Source organism: Oreochromis niloticus, linkage group LG3 (genome assembly GCF_001858045.2).
Source record: "Oreochromis niloticus isolate F11D_XX linkage group LG3, O_niloticus_UMD_NMBU, whole genome shotgun sequence".
Classification (NCBI taxonomy): Eukaryota; Metazoa; Chordata; class Actinopteri; order Cichliformes; family Cichlidae; genus Oreochromis; species Oreochromis niloticus.
In genome coordinates this window covers 51,752,507-51,766,836 of record NC_031967.2, presented here as the reverse complement: position 1 = coordinate 51,766,836, position 14,330 = coordinate 51,752,507, and the positions used below count along the sequence as shown (strand labels likewise).

The window sequence follows — 14,330 nt, the reverse complement described above, 5'->3', positions numbered from 1 at the left end:
TTATATTAAAGAGTTTGCACAAATATTGTCCTCAGAACACACAATATAAGCGAGTAAGCTTCAGCATGTTTATTTTTACCTCTTGACCTGCCGAGTGTTCTTCTGCATATGTGTGGTTTATTTGACTACAGCTTGGGGGCGGTATGAGACTGATTTCACCTGCATCGCTTCTTTAATTCAACGTGGAAGAAGAAGAAAGGCAAAACAACATGGCAGCTACCACAGAACACGTTGAAGTAGCGACAGAAAGTTCAGAAACTGAACAAAAAGAAGCTCCAGAAACTACCCAAGACCCCGAAACGTCTGATTCTGAGCCGGCCGGCTCAGAGCCAGATCCGGACCCTGATGAGGACGAAGACGAGGATGCGGGCGAGCCGCAAGGACCGAGAATCCGAGATACCCCCATGGACCTCCGGCTGGAAGCGATCGCCAACACGGTTGCTCTGCACCCGACCAGGGACGTGCTGGCCTGCGGGGACGTGGACGGGGACGTGTACGCTTTCTCGTACTCGTGCACGGAGGGCGAGAACCGGGAGCTGTGGTCCTCCGGGCACCACCTGAAGTCCTGCCGCCAGGTGCGCTTCACGGCGGACGGAGAGAAGCTGTACAGCGTGTCCCGGGACAAGGCCGTGCACCAGCTGGACGTGGAGCGGGGGCAGCTGGTAACACGGATCCGGGGGGCCCACGGGGCTCCAATCAACAGCTTGCTGCTTGTAGACGAGAACGTCGTGGCGACCGGAGACGATGGAGGCACCTTAAAGGTCTGACCATCTTTAATCCGAATTTGAATCTGTGTTTTAAGAACACACCCAGTTATCAGAAAGAGATTTAAGAGATGTTTTTGTGCCAGATTCAGTCATTAATACACAAAAATTCAAAATTTAAACATTGGGGACTAAAGATGTTGAGTGTTGCAGGGGTCAAAATTTGAAGAGGCGGACTTGTTCCGAAGTTTAGAAGCAACTAAAGCAAAGCCTCTGTCTCATGAGTTCTTGGAACAACCAGAAGCATCAGGTCAGCTTAAAGATCTGTTTGCAGCATGCTTAGTTATAAGTTGAGAAAGAGGGTGCTACTGCATTTGGTGACTTAAAAACAGACATTTTCAAATTAAATCAAAAACTTACTGGAAGCCAAAACAGGTCAAATATGGCCTCGTTTACGTGCGCCTCTCAGGAGTCGATTTAGACTTTTGCAGGGAGTCTACCTAAGTAGAGGTGGCTGTAGCTCAGGTGGTAGAGCAGGTCGCCAACTAATTGGATGGTTGGTGGTTTAATCCCTGTCTGCGTCGGTCTGCATTGCACATATCCTTGGCATTAACCTTGAATTGCTTTCTGCATTCATCAAAGTATGAATGTGTGAGAATGCTGGATAGAAAGCACTTATCTATCTAACACATTGTTATACATTACCATAAAAGTGCTTGTGTGAATGGGTGAATGCGGTAAGTTGTGTAAAGTGCTTTAAGTGCTCAGAGTAGAAAAGCACTGTATAAGAACCAGTCCATTTACTACAACCTGTAAGCAGACGTTACAGTTGTAGTATAAGCCAGCAATGGCAACAACGTCTGCCATTTATGCTTATGCTGGTGCATCATGTGTTAGTGATGTCCAGATGTTTCATATGCTGTGCCAGCCATGATGGAAACAAATAAAATGCTGGAACTTTTTTTCCCCCAGGAGTCCCCGCTCTTTGTTGTGGTTAGTTTTTTTTTCAGGAGAAAACACTGTATTGCTAAATGTATTCACCCATCCAAAACATTAAATTCAGGTGTTCGATTCACTTCCACGGCCACAGATGTATAAAATCAAGCACTGAGGCATGCAGACTGCTTCCACAAACATTTGTGAAAGAATGGGTCGCTCTCAGGAACTCCGTGAATTCCAGCGTTGTACCGTCATAAGATGCCACCTGTTCAGCAGGTCCAGTTGTAAAATTTCCTCAACACTAAATATTCCACAGTCAGCTGTTTGTGGTATTTCAACACAAGTGGAGGTGATTAGGAATGACAGCAACTCAGCCATGAAGTGTTAGGTTGTGTGAAATGACAGAGTGGGGTCAGCAGATGTTGAGGCACATAGTGTGCAGAGGTGGCCAGCTTTCTGCAGAGTCAGTCACTCCAGACCTCCAAGCATCACGTGACCTTCATATTAGCTCAAGAAGAGTGTGTAGAGAGCTTCATGGAATTAATTTTCATGATCGAGCAGCTGTGTCTAAGCCTTACATCAACAATACAAAGCATTGCAGTGATGTTAAGCACGCCACCACTAGATTCTAGAGCACTGCTCTGCTGTATTGACTGATGACATTGATGAAATCGTCCTGTTTCTTCTGGTCTTTGGAACAATTTCAGAACCTTTTGAGCGAGTTTGTTTTTTTAATGCAGGCTTACCTTCCTGTGGTTTGTTTCCTCTCTGAAGGTGTGGGATATGAGGAAGGGGACTGCCATCATGGACCTGAAACACCACGAGGATTACATCAGTGACATCACTGTGGACCAAGCCAAGAGGATCCTGCTCACAGCCAGGTAACAACAACTACTGATCAACTATAGACAAAATCTACTGAACAATTCAGCAATCTCTCTGGATCACTTGGATCTTTTAACATCCAACAGCCATGCAAACTTTACCTTCATACTTTGTTTTCTGAGTCACTTTTCTGAACGGCATAGAGATGGATCATCCCTGATATCTTTATAAATACTGGAAATATTCAAACCAGCCAAATCATTTTTACACGGCCTCCAACTGTCACAATGGTGTAGGTGTAGCTCAGGAGGTAGAAGGTTGGCAGTTCAATTCCTTGATGCTCTGGTTTGCATGCAAAATTATCCTTGGAGAAGATACTAAACTCCAAGTTGCTTTCCCTATACTTTTTGTCTCTAACCAACTTTGACCAGTAATGTAGTTTAACAAACTACATAATTTAATGTAATAAATAAGAAAACTCCTTGATAGTTGGCTGCTCTAAACAAGTTATAACACATGGGACGTCTCCTTGTTAGCTCTCAGCTGTGATAGGCCGACGGCATGAACACCAAAGTATGTGAATATGACAACGTGACCTCAAGGTCAAGGTTGGAGGTCAAGTTTCTCTGAACATCACCTAGGATTGTCAAATGTATAACACAGGTGCATGTGCTAGGAGGCTGAGAAGTAGCACTGGTGGTGGTACATTTGACTGAAGGCTCACGTCTAACTTTGATCTTTTGCTGATGTTTTGATAGTCACAGTGCCATTAATGCAGAGTTTTCCCAACTCAGCATTAAGTGCATGTGCTGCTCAGCTAACGCTATAAAGTGAATCCAGATACAGTTCTGTGCAAAAGTGCTGAGCCAGCCTTCATTTCTTTATATTTTGCTAGAAAAGTGGCAAATGTGCAGACATTTGTGAAAACACAGTATAGAAGACCAAAACAGTTTGTATGATTCTAACAAGCTTGAAAGTCAATATTTGCTATGACCACTTTCTAGATATATTTTTGCTGCATTGGCAGCGTGCTTGAGATCATTTTAACGCTGTAAAAAAAAAAAAAGCATTCCCATGAAGTGGGAATGCTTACCAAATGGGAAGCATCTGACTGACTTTAAAATTAAAAGAAAGCCTGACTCATTGGAAGAAAAATATATAGAAATGAAGGATGACTCAAGCCTTATCTACAGTGCTATAGGAATAAAATAAAGAGTTGACATCCAACTCAAAACAACATTGATTTAGATCCCGGTACAGTTTTCATGAGAAATGTGTTCCGCAAGACAACTTACTGTAGAAGTCAGTCATGACAGCAGCTCACGTGATGGAATTGGAAAATTCCTTTCATATTAAAAAGGCTTGAAGCCAAAGCCAGTTTGTAACCCACTGTCAGTGATGAAATCCTGACCCACTGGCAATTCTTTGACTCATCTGAACTTACACATCTGTAGAAACGCATTTGTTTTGTTTTTTTTAAACGTCAATGCCAACGTCAGCAGGGCAAGGTTTTGAAACCAAAATAGATACTCCAAGGAAGCCTGAAACCATTACAGACTGTGACACTTGGGGTGCGCGTGAAATTGATTTGGTTGCAGTTTTTTAAAACAGCCTAAATGTGTTTTTAACCCTGGAGATTTCAGCCAGACATCATGTGTACTTATGAAGGTATAAGGCCTCAAAAATACTGGGGAAAAAAAAATCACGTGAATTTTGAAGTTTCCTAAATTTCAGCCCAACTTTATGCACTTAGGTGTTCTTAATGAAAACGTAAAGTTTGCATTGTTTTATTACATATGCTGAAGTTAAGGTACAGAAAAAAAAAAGCCTACTCTGAAGAGGTGAGTGGAAAGGACACATATCAAACCTAACCCTCAAGAGGTCATTGGAAATTTGGTGGATGTTAAGACGTCAAATGTGAAGGGATAAAGTTCTCAAAAACCAACTGATAGTTGAGCTGCTTTAGACTTACTGTCTCTGAGTTTATTAATCTGATGAGTTAGTATTCTACAGTTAAGGATACCTGCAATAGGTAGGGTGTAAATGCACAAACCGTTCCAATGTCATATACCATCCTTAGCTGTGCTCCATCCTAAAATAGGCCTCTAAACTTTATATAAGCTGTTGGTTAACTACTTAGTGATTTGCGGGTCTTCTGTGGGAAAGACAGAAATGGTGATCCTGATCCACCATCTGAGCTCCAATCTGATTTGCTGTGATTTGTCACAGTGGCGATGGCACCATGGGCGTCTTCAACATCAAAAGGCGGCGGTTTGAGCTGCTGTCTGAATACCAGAGCGGCGATCTTACCTCGGTGGCGCTGATGAAACGGGGCAAGAAGGTGGTTTGCGGCTCCAGCGAGGGGACCATCTACATCTTCAACTGGAACGGCTTTGGAGCCACCAGTGACCGCTTCGCTCTCAAGGCTGAGTCCATAGACCAAATCCTCCCAATCACTGACAGCATCATGTGCACCGCCTCCACAGACGGATACATCAGGTGAGTTGTGTTAACACTGAAGGGTTTAATAGAAAATACAGTTTGATGTACACAAATATTTACAAAGCCTTACCCATTGTAGGCCCTGTTCCCTGTTTGTGCCGTTCAGCTGGGCGTCCCCTTCATGTTAGAGTGAGATATCTGCCAGTTAGAGGAGATTATTAAAGATCTTCTTGCTTTTGACATTATAGCTCGATAAAAACCCTGTTAGTCTTGTGTTAGCCTTTACTGCAGAATCATTAAAACACAGAGCGTTATTCAGGTAACTTAGCATCTGTGCACCATGTTGGTGACACACAAAAAACATCTACAATGATTCCTCTGAGCCCTGTTTTGAACTTTAGGTCATTTTCAAAAGCCATCTGCAAACCTGTCAGTACATGTTTGTCTGATCATCAGTAAAACTGCATTAAGTCAGACTTGTTTTATGTTGATGCTGATAAACAAATGGTACTCGTTAAGACTCATCAGACATCAGACTGTCTGAACAATTGTCGATTTAACTTACTAACACATTCTGTCTCTCCACCATCAGAGCCGTCAACCTTCTTCCCAACCGGGTCATCGGCTGCATCGGGCAGCATGTTGGTGAACCCATTGAAGAGCTCACTAAGTCTTGGGACTCGCGTTTCCTGGTCAGCTGTGCCCACGACCAGCTCATAAAGTTCTGGGATATTTCCAGTTTACCCAACACGACTGTCAACGAGTACCGCAAGAGGAAGAAGAAAAATGGTCGGATGAAGTCTCTCACCAAGAAGGCCCATGGTGACAATGACTTCTTCTCAGGACTTGTTGAGGAAACTGAGAAGAAGGAGGGAGAGGAACAGGAGGAAGAGGAGGATGACAGTGACAGCGACAGCGATTGAAAATGGAAGTCATTATGCCTCTTCGGATAGATTAGTCCTAAAGAATGGGTGTTTCTGCTGTTTGGGCCAGGCTTTTGCTTTTGATGGATCCCAGTATTGTTAGACTCTGACCAAGAAACAAACAGCCACTGAGGACTTTACATGGATTTATTTTCTCTTGAAATGTGCTGGGATTAAATGTCTCAGAGGGGAAAATGCTCTTTAATATTAATACTGTAAATCAGTACTGGCTCTGTAGTGGTCTGTTCTGCATGTTGAAACTCAGTGCTTCCATGATACAGTCCATCAAATGTTAATTTAATTAGTGGGAAGTTTTGGAGATGCCTGTTGTCAGCCATATTAAAATAACTGATAAGAACTTTAATATTAGATGTTGTGGTATCAGTAGTTGGGTGATGGATCGATGAACAATTCCCAAACCTGAGTAACGCTAAGATCCAAAAACAGTCTTTGCTGTCACATTTATAGGCCTTGTAAATTTGCTGAAACTGTAGTTGTATTAAACTCATTTCTCTCAATAAAAGCATTGTTTATATTGTATGGATTTCTCATTTGAACTAATAAAATTTAAAAAGGAAGTATTAATTTTGTATTGTAGGATATCAGCCATCCGACTCATGGTAGTCTAAGGAGCTTGGAAAGAAAAGAGACTGGACTTGTTTTAGTTACTTGAAGGCGTTTCATTTCTCATCTGAGAAGCTTCTTCAGTTCCAAAACAAAAGGGTGGAGAGTCCCAGGAATTTAAAGGCCAGTGGGGGTCGTGCCTTAAGAGGGTCATTGACCCATGATCAATAACAACCCCAGATTCTTTGTAACATTACTGTGACAGGCTTTGTGTTGTGTATAATTTGACACATTAAACACTTCAAACTACAATAACTGGTTTTTGTCTTCTTGTTTTCAGCAGAATGAAAAACACAGCACAGGTTGGTTTTACACAGAAACACAGCTCATGTTCATGTTTATGCTTGAGGCAAATACTGAAGTCTAGTTCGGTATTTCAAAAGTCAAAAGTAAATAATGTTTGGTATTCATGAGTCCATACAACACAAATGAAGTGAACCTGTTATAAACCGGTTTACAACACATGATCATATTTTATTCTCTGGATGGTTTTAAGTAAGTAAGTAATTTTTTCTTTTGTTCACTGGGCCTGAAATATCTGGTAGCACCCCTGCTCACACACATTTTCATTACTTTTAGTTTTATCGATAAAGGCTGCAGTAGTACGAAACAGAAGTAATAGTGCACTGAGGAAAGAAAGTTCTGGTTCTCGGTCTATTAAAGCCCCTTGCTGCAGGTCTCAGTGACTTTCTGCCTGGAGCTGAAGAGATAATTACACCATGACCATCCTGCGTTCATCATCAGCTCAGAGAAAAACGTGGATTTTCCTGCTCCGTTACACTTGATTTTTTCTGTTTTGTGACATCAGCACATCTCAAAACTCTACCCTTTGAAAGCTTTACGAGTTCAGCAAAGCTCTTAAATCTGATATACTTCAAACTGAAAAAGTGCCTTTACATAATAAAACATGGCACCATGAAGAAGAAGTATTGTCTTTATGTCTTCTCACAGCAGGAATCACATCTTAACAAGATTTCTAATCCAGCTTCTGTCAGTAATGTTGTGTTACTGTTGAAATGTGAGCTGTTTCTTTAAAGGGCCCATAGTCACAGCTGCCTCCACACCAACACACGTTCAACATGAGTGAAACTGAAACTCTGACTCTGTCTATGTGAAAGATTCATGGGGCCAACATCACATTAATCATTATGGAGTCACCCCTGATATAAAACATGATAGGATCCAAATGGAGGATCATGTTTATTATGAAGGAGAAAACCACAGAGAGAGGCTCAAACAGTTTTTGTGTCAGGCTGTGAAACACGTTAACTTCTGCTGTGAATTTAATATTAACCATTCTTACTTGGTTAACCAGTAAAATGACAACACAGACTCATAAAGGGGAGCTGTACGAGTTCATGATGGACCACACATAGCACATCGATTTCCAGGAACCCGTGCTGCATCATGTGACTTAACCTTTAAGGCATCTTCAGGGCTGAAGAATGCTGCTGCCCAGGTCCTGATGTGGACATGAAAGCTGTCAAAGTGCCAGAACAGAATTTTAAAAATGTGCATGTCTTTGCATTAAATGCGTCATTGGGTGGGGCCAAATGTCTTTTGACATAACACCACAGTCATGAAGAGTGTGAGACAAAATGTAGACTCAGTTGTATCACAGCTGTTAACAGGACAAAGAGCTTTAAGAAGACATGAACAGCATTATTGTTGAATATCTTTGAATCCCACAGTAACAAACTTATTTCAGTGTTTCCTGTTGCTGTTGTCCTGTTTGTGTAAGAAGAGGCTGAAGAAGCATCCATCAGTGGGAGGTTCCCATCAGGTGTCTCCACCGTGGACTCCACCTCCAACCCTGCTCTCCAGGACCCACATAAAGAGAGACGGACGGAGAGAGCAGCGTCCTCTTCACAGAGACACCAACAGAAGAATCACCAGAGAGCCTGAGCAGCAGCCTTCATCCTCCTCATCCTCCATCAGAGCTGCAGGTAAGACGAGCTGCACACCTGGACTCTTGCTCTGCCTCTTGTAACACATCAGGACGGCTCAGTGGACACATGTCAGAGCTGAACAACACATCAGTGTTAGGACTGTTAACAGACTGCACAACAAACACATCACACACAGATGAAGGTGTGAAAGCTGACGTTTAGTGTTTTATCCAGATGTTAAAAGTTGAGTTGAGTGTTTTGGGGCTGGTGGTCATCATTCCTCCTGTTCTTACTGGACATCAGGAGATCCTTTCCTGATGTGCTTGGAGCACAAAGCTCCACAGAGAATAGATTTGAATGTTTGTCTAATTTATCATTGTTGGAGACAAACTTCCTCAAACTGAACTAAAGTAAAACAGAAACATTTTATTTGGGCCTCCAACCTGTTACATGGATACGACAGTGCTGTTGGTCTGTTAGTGTTTCCTGTCAGGAACCTCGCTTACTTTCAGCTCCAGCTGAGCTCAACATCCTGGCTTTTTATGCACTCACACTTTTATTTACTTGTTTTATCTGATTGATTATTTATTGTTGATTTACTGACTGTTTTTATACAGTGTATATTTGGTATAACTTCTGCAGCACTTTGGTCAACAGGCTGTTTTAAACGTGCTGTATAAATAAACTCTGACTGACACATAAAGTAAAGCCAGCTTTGCATCGTTGGAATAATTTGGTGAATTTCCAACAAGCTGGTGACTCGCCCTCCTGCCCCTCCCTCACTTTTCTTCTTAATAAAGCTTCTTATGTCCATCGTTGATAAGCTTCAGCTGGTCAGCAAACAGCAGTTTGTCAGACTTGGACCAATCAGCACTGTCAGCTTACAGGTGCTGTCGGAGGAACGCAGTGCTGTGATTGGTTTGTGATGATTGGGTAGTCTGGTCAGAGACCTGAGTGTGACTTCTGCCCAGATAAACTGTGACGCCTGAACACATCTTTACTTTATAAACATTTATTTTTACTCTGGAGCCCCGAACGCCTGGGGCTGAAGACACGCCCACCTTTATTTAATCTTCAGAGCTAAAGAAAGCTGCTGCTCAGGTCCTGATGACAGAAACCTGTGAACACGTCAAAGCTGACAAAGAGTCCGAACACAGTTTGATGAATGTGTGAGTGCGTCACATGACACTGACAACACTGCTCAGTGGACACAAAAACACTGACAGGGTTTTTGTGTTGTTACAGAATAAAGTGATTTTATGTTGTTAATGTGTGATGTTACTGTATATAGAGCTGATAATGTTTTATGTCATTTATAAGTTTGTCTTTGTAACATTACTGTCACAGGATTTGTGTTTGTGTATAATTTGACACATTAAACACTTCAAACTTCAATAACTGTTTTTTGTCTTCTTGTTTTCAGCAGAATCACAAACACAGCACAGGTTGGTTTTACACAGAAACACAGCTCATGTTCATGTTTATGCTCGAGGCAAATACTGAACTCTGTGAGCTAAAAGGAGATAATGTTGGGTTTGATGAGTCCAAACAACACAAATGAAGTGAACTTAATACAAATCGGTTTACAAGAGATGATCATACTTTATTCTCTGGATGGTGAAGGCTTTACACTTTACATTTGTGAAATTAAACTTTATAGAAAATTGTGTTTTGTTGCAGTTAAGAGAGCAAATCAGTCAAATGTCAATGTGACGACTCATTTTTCACAAATGGATGGAGAAGAATAAAAACATTTGTTTTCTCTTTGTTTGTATAACAATTTACAACACTGACTATAAATGTTAGAATTTTGTGCAGCTTTCTCAAAGTGTTTGTGTTTCAGGTATCTGTCAGCTGATTGGTTCTCTCCAACATGCTCCGCCCTCTGCTCTGCTTGTGTGCTCTCGTAACACTGACAGGTAAACACACACACCCGGCAGCCATTTTGAAAGTGTCCTCACAATACTCGAGTACAACAACATAAGAGGGACGATGAAGAAAGCTGTAAGTACAAATAATCTGACATCGTCAGCAAACTTTCATCTTTTTCCCACAATTTTAAATTATTATTTAACATTAAAGTAAAACAAAGAACCAAATAAACAAAAACAATAACTCAAAGAAAACAAACAACAATCTGCTCCTCCATCTTCAACCCTCAACATCCTCCAATCAGAGCTCTGCTCCAGAGAAAACACATATTCAGATTTACACAGAAAACAACAACAAACCAAATGGATCACAAACAGCATATCATTCATGAAATCAATAAATACAGTTAAAGTTGAATAATTGATTATCTCCTTATTAAATTTGTGAATGAAAAATAAAAATAAGCAACCAAAATGTCACTGGGATGTCGAGGCCAGGCTTTGTTTACTGACAGCTAACACTACCACTACTACTACAACTCTGACAGTACTAAACACATCCGAAAGGATTTATTCAATGAACTTCAACTCATACTGATGTGCAGAAATTATATTCTACATAATCAATCAACTGGCACCACCCAAGCCCACGTGACCCAACTGTTCCTAATTACTGCGATCAACCAAAACAACATTGATAATATCAAAATTACTGATCATAAAAATTATTTAAAAAAAATAAATTACTTTTCACAACAGTCAGAGTGAAAAGTTTGATCTTTTCAATTCAGCTTCTTATCTTTGCAATTGTATTTCCTTCAGCATCCAGAAGTCTTATCAAGCTGTCGTTCCCTGCTATTTTTGTTTTCAAGAACAGCTAACTGATGATGTCATAGTAAAACTTTACACTGATTGGTGAACAAACGCTGTTTAATCCATTCATGAAGTCAGTGTTTCAGCCTGCAGCTCTCCCTGTTTGTCCGACCAGCTAACAGACTGTAGCTCACAGCTCTCATGTGTCTCTGTGTCTTCAGGTGCTCAGCGGTTCATCACTGAGTCTTCAGTGGTGAACATCAGCTCATGTCCCATCACGTATTATGGACAGAAGTACGAGCAGCTCTATGTGAGTAGGATGAAGCCTGATGTTGTAGCAGATCTTTGTGTTTCCATCACTGTTGCTGTTTAGTCTCCACCTGTGGCAGAGATCATGTTTGCAGACTGAGTGAACATCAGCAGTTCATGAAGGTCACACACTCTCTGTTCCCGGGTTCAGGCCCTCAGAGGGCAGCTGGCTTTAAGCTCAGAGTCTCATTAATGTCCTCTGCAGTGATGCTGAGTATGTGAACATCAGCTGATGCAGCTTCCTGAAGCAGAGCGAGAGCTCTGACTGAAACCTGAGCAGCTCTGACACCAACAGTTCAGCTGTAAATGACTCAAAGCACAAAAGATGTTGATGTTTGACTCGTTGTGTCTCTGATTTTCCACAGGTGAACATAACATCTGGAAATGTTACCGTCTGTTTCAACGGCTTTTTCAGTCCTGAAACTGGAGGCGACTGTGTTGTGGAGCGTTCAGTGGGCGCAAAAAGATTTTACTTTGGGACATTTCTACAACCTTCCTCTGATGATGAGAATTTCATTTATGAAAATTTACCCACCATTAAGAACAGTTTGGAATGCTATTTTTGGATATCTTTCTCTTATGTGAGTGTTTCTGTATCACACAGTTAAATCTGACTGGTGTCACTTTTCACTGTTTTACCACAAATTAATTGTATAAACACTGAAAACCAAAAATAAAATTTGAGGTTTTATCACATCAAACACTTTTGTAAAAGCTTTTAGAGCAAACTTCCCGGCAGTGTCTGAAACTTTTCTGTTTGCTCGTTACAGTTTGGTTTGGAGCTGTATCACTTTGGGACACAAACAGCTGTGGAGTTGTTCACATTTGTCCCTGATCCTGCGGTGAGTCTCTGAGTGTCTCTAAATAACTGTACATATCTGTTAATGTTTAAATACTACATTAAATACTTACTAACACAAACCTCATTGTTTAACGTGTCTGATGTTGTCTCTGCTTTGTGGTCGTAACATTGATTGTGTTTGTTTCTGTCCAGGAGTTTGAGCTTCAGGTCGGTGGAACCACAGTCGATACAGTGAATTCTCTTTATTCATCTCAATGTTTGTTAGACATCAGTGGATGCAGACACTCAGGTAAGTGAATCTAAAGCTCCAAACTCGACTTTGGGATTTTGTAAAATTGAACTATTTGAATGTTATGGTGATGTTTGTGCTCACAGTTGTTAAACGGGTCTTTGATCTGTGAGTGTTTGAATTCCTTCAATCCTCAGGTCAGATGTATCGACCTGGTACAGTGATCAACTCTCCAGAAACCTGCTTCAGTCTCACCTGTAATGAGACCGCAGTCCTCCACAACTCCAGCTTTGTTCCGCTGCAGCATTGTCAAGGCAACAACATGTAAATATGTAATATTTGTGTTTCAAAGAAAAGCTGTGATGACACAGAGACTCAATGAGGGATCTTTCTTCTCAGGGCTGTTAGAAGCAGTTCTTTCAGAGCTGCTGAACTCAGTGGTTGTTGCTGTGAAATCAGCCTGTTTGTGCAGGGGTAGACCGTGGCTCAGGGGGTTGGGAAGCGCATCTGTAACCGGAAGGTCGCCGGTTTGATCCCTGGGCTCTCTGTCCTGGTCATTGTGTCCTTGGGTAAGACACTTCACCTACCTACCCTACCGCCCACCCGATGGCGCGATATGGCAGCCTCACTTCTGTCAGTCTGCCCCTGGGCAGCTGTGGCTACAACTGTAGCTTGCCTCCACCAGAGAGTGAATGAATAGTGGAATTGTAAAGTGCAATCCATTATTATTATTATTATTATTTTTTGACATGTTTCACTCAGTGTTTCCTCCACTTTGTCTCTGCTGTGATGCAGCTGGACGACTCCACACTGACCCTCAACAGCTCATCTCAGCTGGTTCACGGTGTGCAGCTCTCTAAGGACCAAACTGGAGTCACTGCCAAGCTGTCGCTCTCCAACCTCACCATCTCTGTCTTCTTTGATGGCGACACCGCACAGATCCACTTAGAAGGTACAGAAAATAAAAAGATTAATTCATGTAATGTAAACTGTAAACTGTGCTGTTATTTATTCTTCTGTGTTTGTCCAGTTTGAATATTGATGCTGATCTGACTCATTCTGTCCTGATCCTGTGCAGGACCTGCTGGTTCATCTGTGGAGGGTCTGTGTGGAAACTCCAGCAGGTCTCTGAGTGACCTGAGACTCTCTGAGTACAGCTCCACCAGGTAAGACCTCATCACAAGCTCACAGTCCCTCTGACTGCTGCTGCTGATGTTGCAGATATTCTGTGTTTGTATGAATGAGCCTGAACTTTGTTGTTTGTCGCCCCCTAGCTGTGAGATGCAGTACAGTGAACCTGAGGACACCACGATCAGCTGCACCAGTGTGACTGAACGGTGATCAAACTGATCCACACAGCAGCAAACATCTGTCTGTATCAAACGTTCACTTGACGTTGACACAGACAGATATGACCATGTGACTTTAGGACAAATGAAAGATAAAAACATCCGATAAGAAATAATAATTTTATTGTTCATTTTAGGTTTTTCCATCTGTGGAAGAGCTGCAATCTCCTGCAGGAGGCGACTTGATATTAGTCACATATAGCACTGATTAACACAGATGACTGAAAGAAATGTTTTATGGAAAAAGGAAAAAAAGGAAAAGTCACCAAAATAAGAAAATTCTATGAGGAAACTAGCAGCCCTGAGTCTGCAGGCAAAACATGAAAAGTCCACAGCGGTGATAGGTCCACCTATTCTTTGTTATGGTACTTTACTGTTCCAATGAAACGAGAAGATCCCATTTTAAAGTACATCCTATGATCTCATTTGCCATATTCTCTTAATATCCTAGAGCTATTTCCAGGCAAGAATGTTGATGTTAGATTCTGTTTTAAATCAGGTTGTGATCCTAAAGTCACTCTCACAACACTGATTTTAGAGTAATGTACAACAATTGTAATTTCATTTAAATTTCAAAACTACCTTTTCTCCAGTGAGGGTTATGATGAAAT

At 41.5% G+C, this 14,330-nt stretch overlaps 2 protein-coding genes and 1 long non-coding RNA gene across 4 annotated transcripts in view; 2 read left to right on the top strand and 1 right to left on the bottom strand.

The window, feature by feature from the left end:
• Nucleotides 1-14,330, bottom strand: part of LOC100692857 (uncharacterized) — a 444,159-nt gene that overhangs the window by 139,258 nt on the left and 290,571 nt on the right. The window lies entirely within an intron of this gene.
• Nucleotides 158-6,399, top strand: wdr55 (WD repeat domain 55). The gene is made up of 4 exons (XM_005459136.4): nt 158-761; nt 2,418-2,524; nt 4,698-4,967; nt 5,503-6,399. The coding sequence occupies exons 1-4, from the start codon at nt 210-212 to the stop codon at nt 5,831-5,833; spliced, it is 1,260 nt and encodes a 419-aa protein (XP_005459193.1). The 5' UTR covers nt 158-209; the 3' UTR covers nt 5,834-6,399.
• On the top strand, nt 8,238-12,688 carry LOC112846438 (uncharacterized). Of its 2 annotated transcripts, XR_003219394.1 has the most exons (7): nt 8,238-8,403; nt 9,770-9,791; nt 10,190-11,340; nt 11,705-11,920; nt 12,110-12,181; nt 12,334-12,430; nt 12,568-12,688. It is a non-coding gene; the product is annotated as an uncharacterized LOC112846438 (long non-coding RNA). The 2 variants fall into 2 exon arrangements; XR_003219393.1 differs by lacking the exon at nt 9,770-9,791 and having other exon boundaries at nt 8,240-8,403.

Excerpts from the sequence above, each read along its gene's own strand:
- wdr55 (XM_005459136.4), top strand. The coding sequence starts at position 210 with ATGGCAGCTACCACAGAACACGTTGAAGTAGCGACAGAAAGTTCAGAA. Across the intron at positions 762-2,417 it reads ACGATGGAGGCACCTTAAAG|GTGTGGGATATGAGGAAGGG; the intron begins GTCTGACCATCT and ends TCCTCTCTGAAG. Across the intron at positions 4,968-5,502 it reads TCCACAGACGGATACATCAG|AGCCGTCAACCTTCTTCCCA; the intron begins GTGAGTTGTGTT and ends CTCCACCATCAG.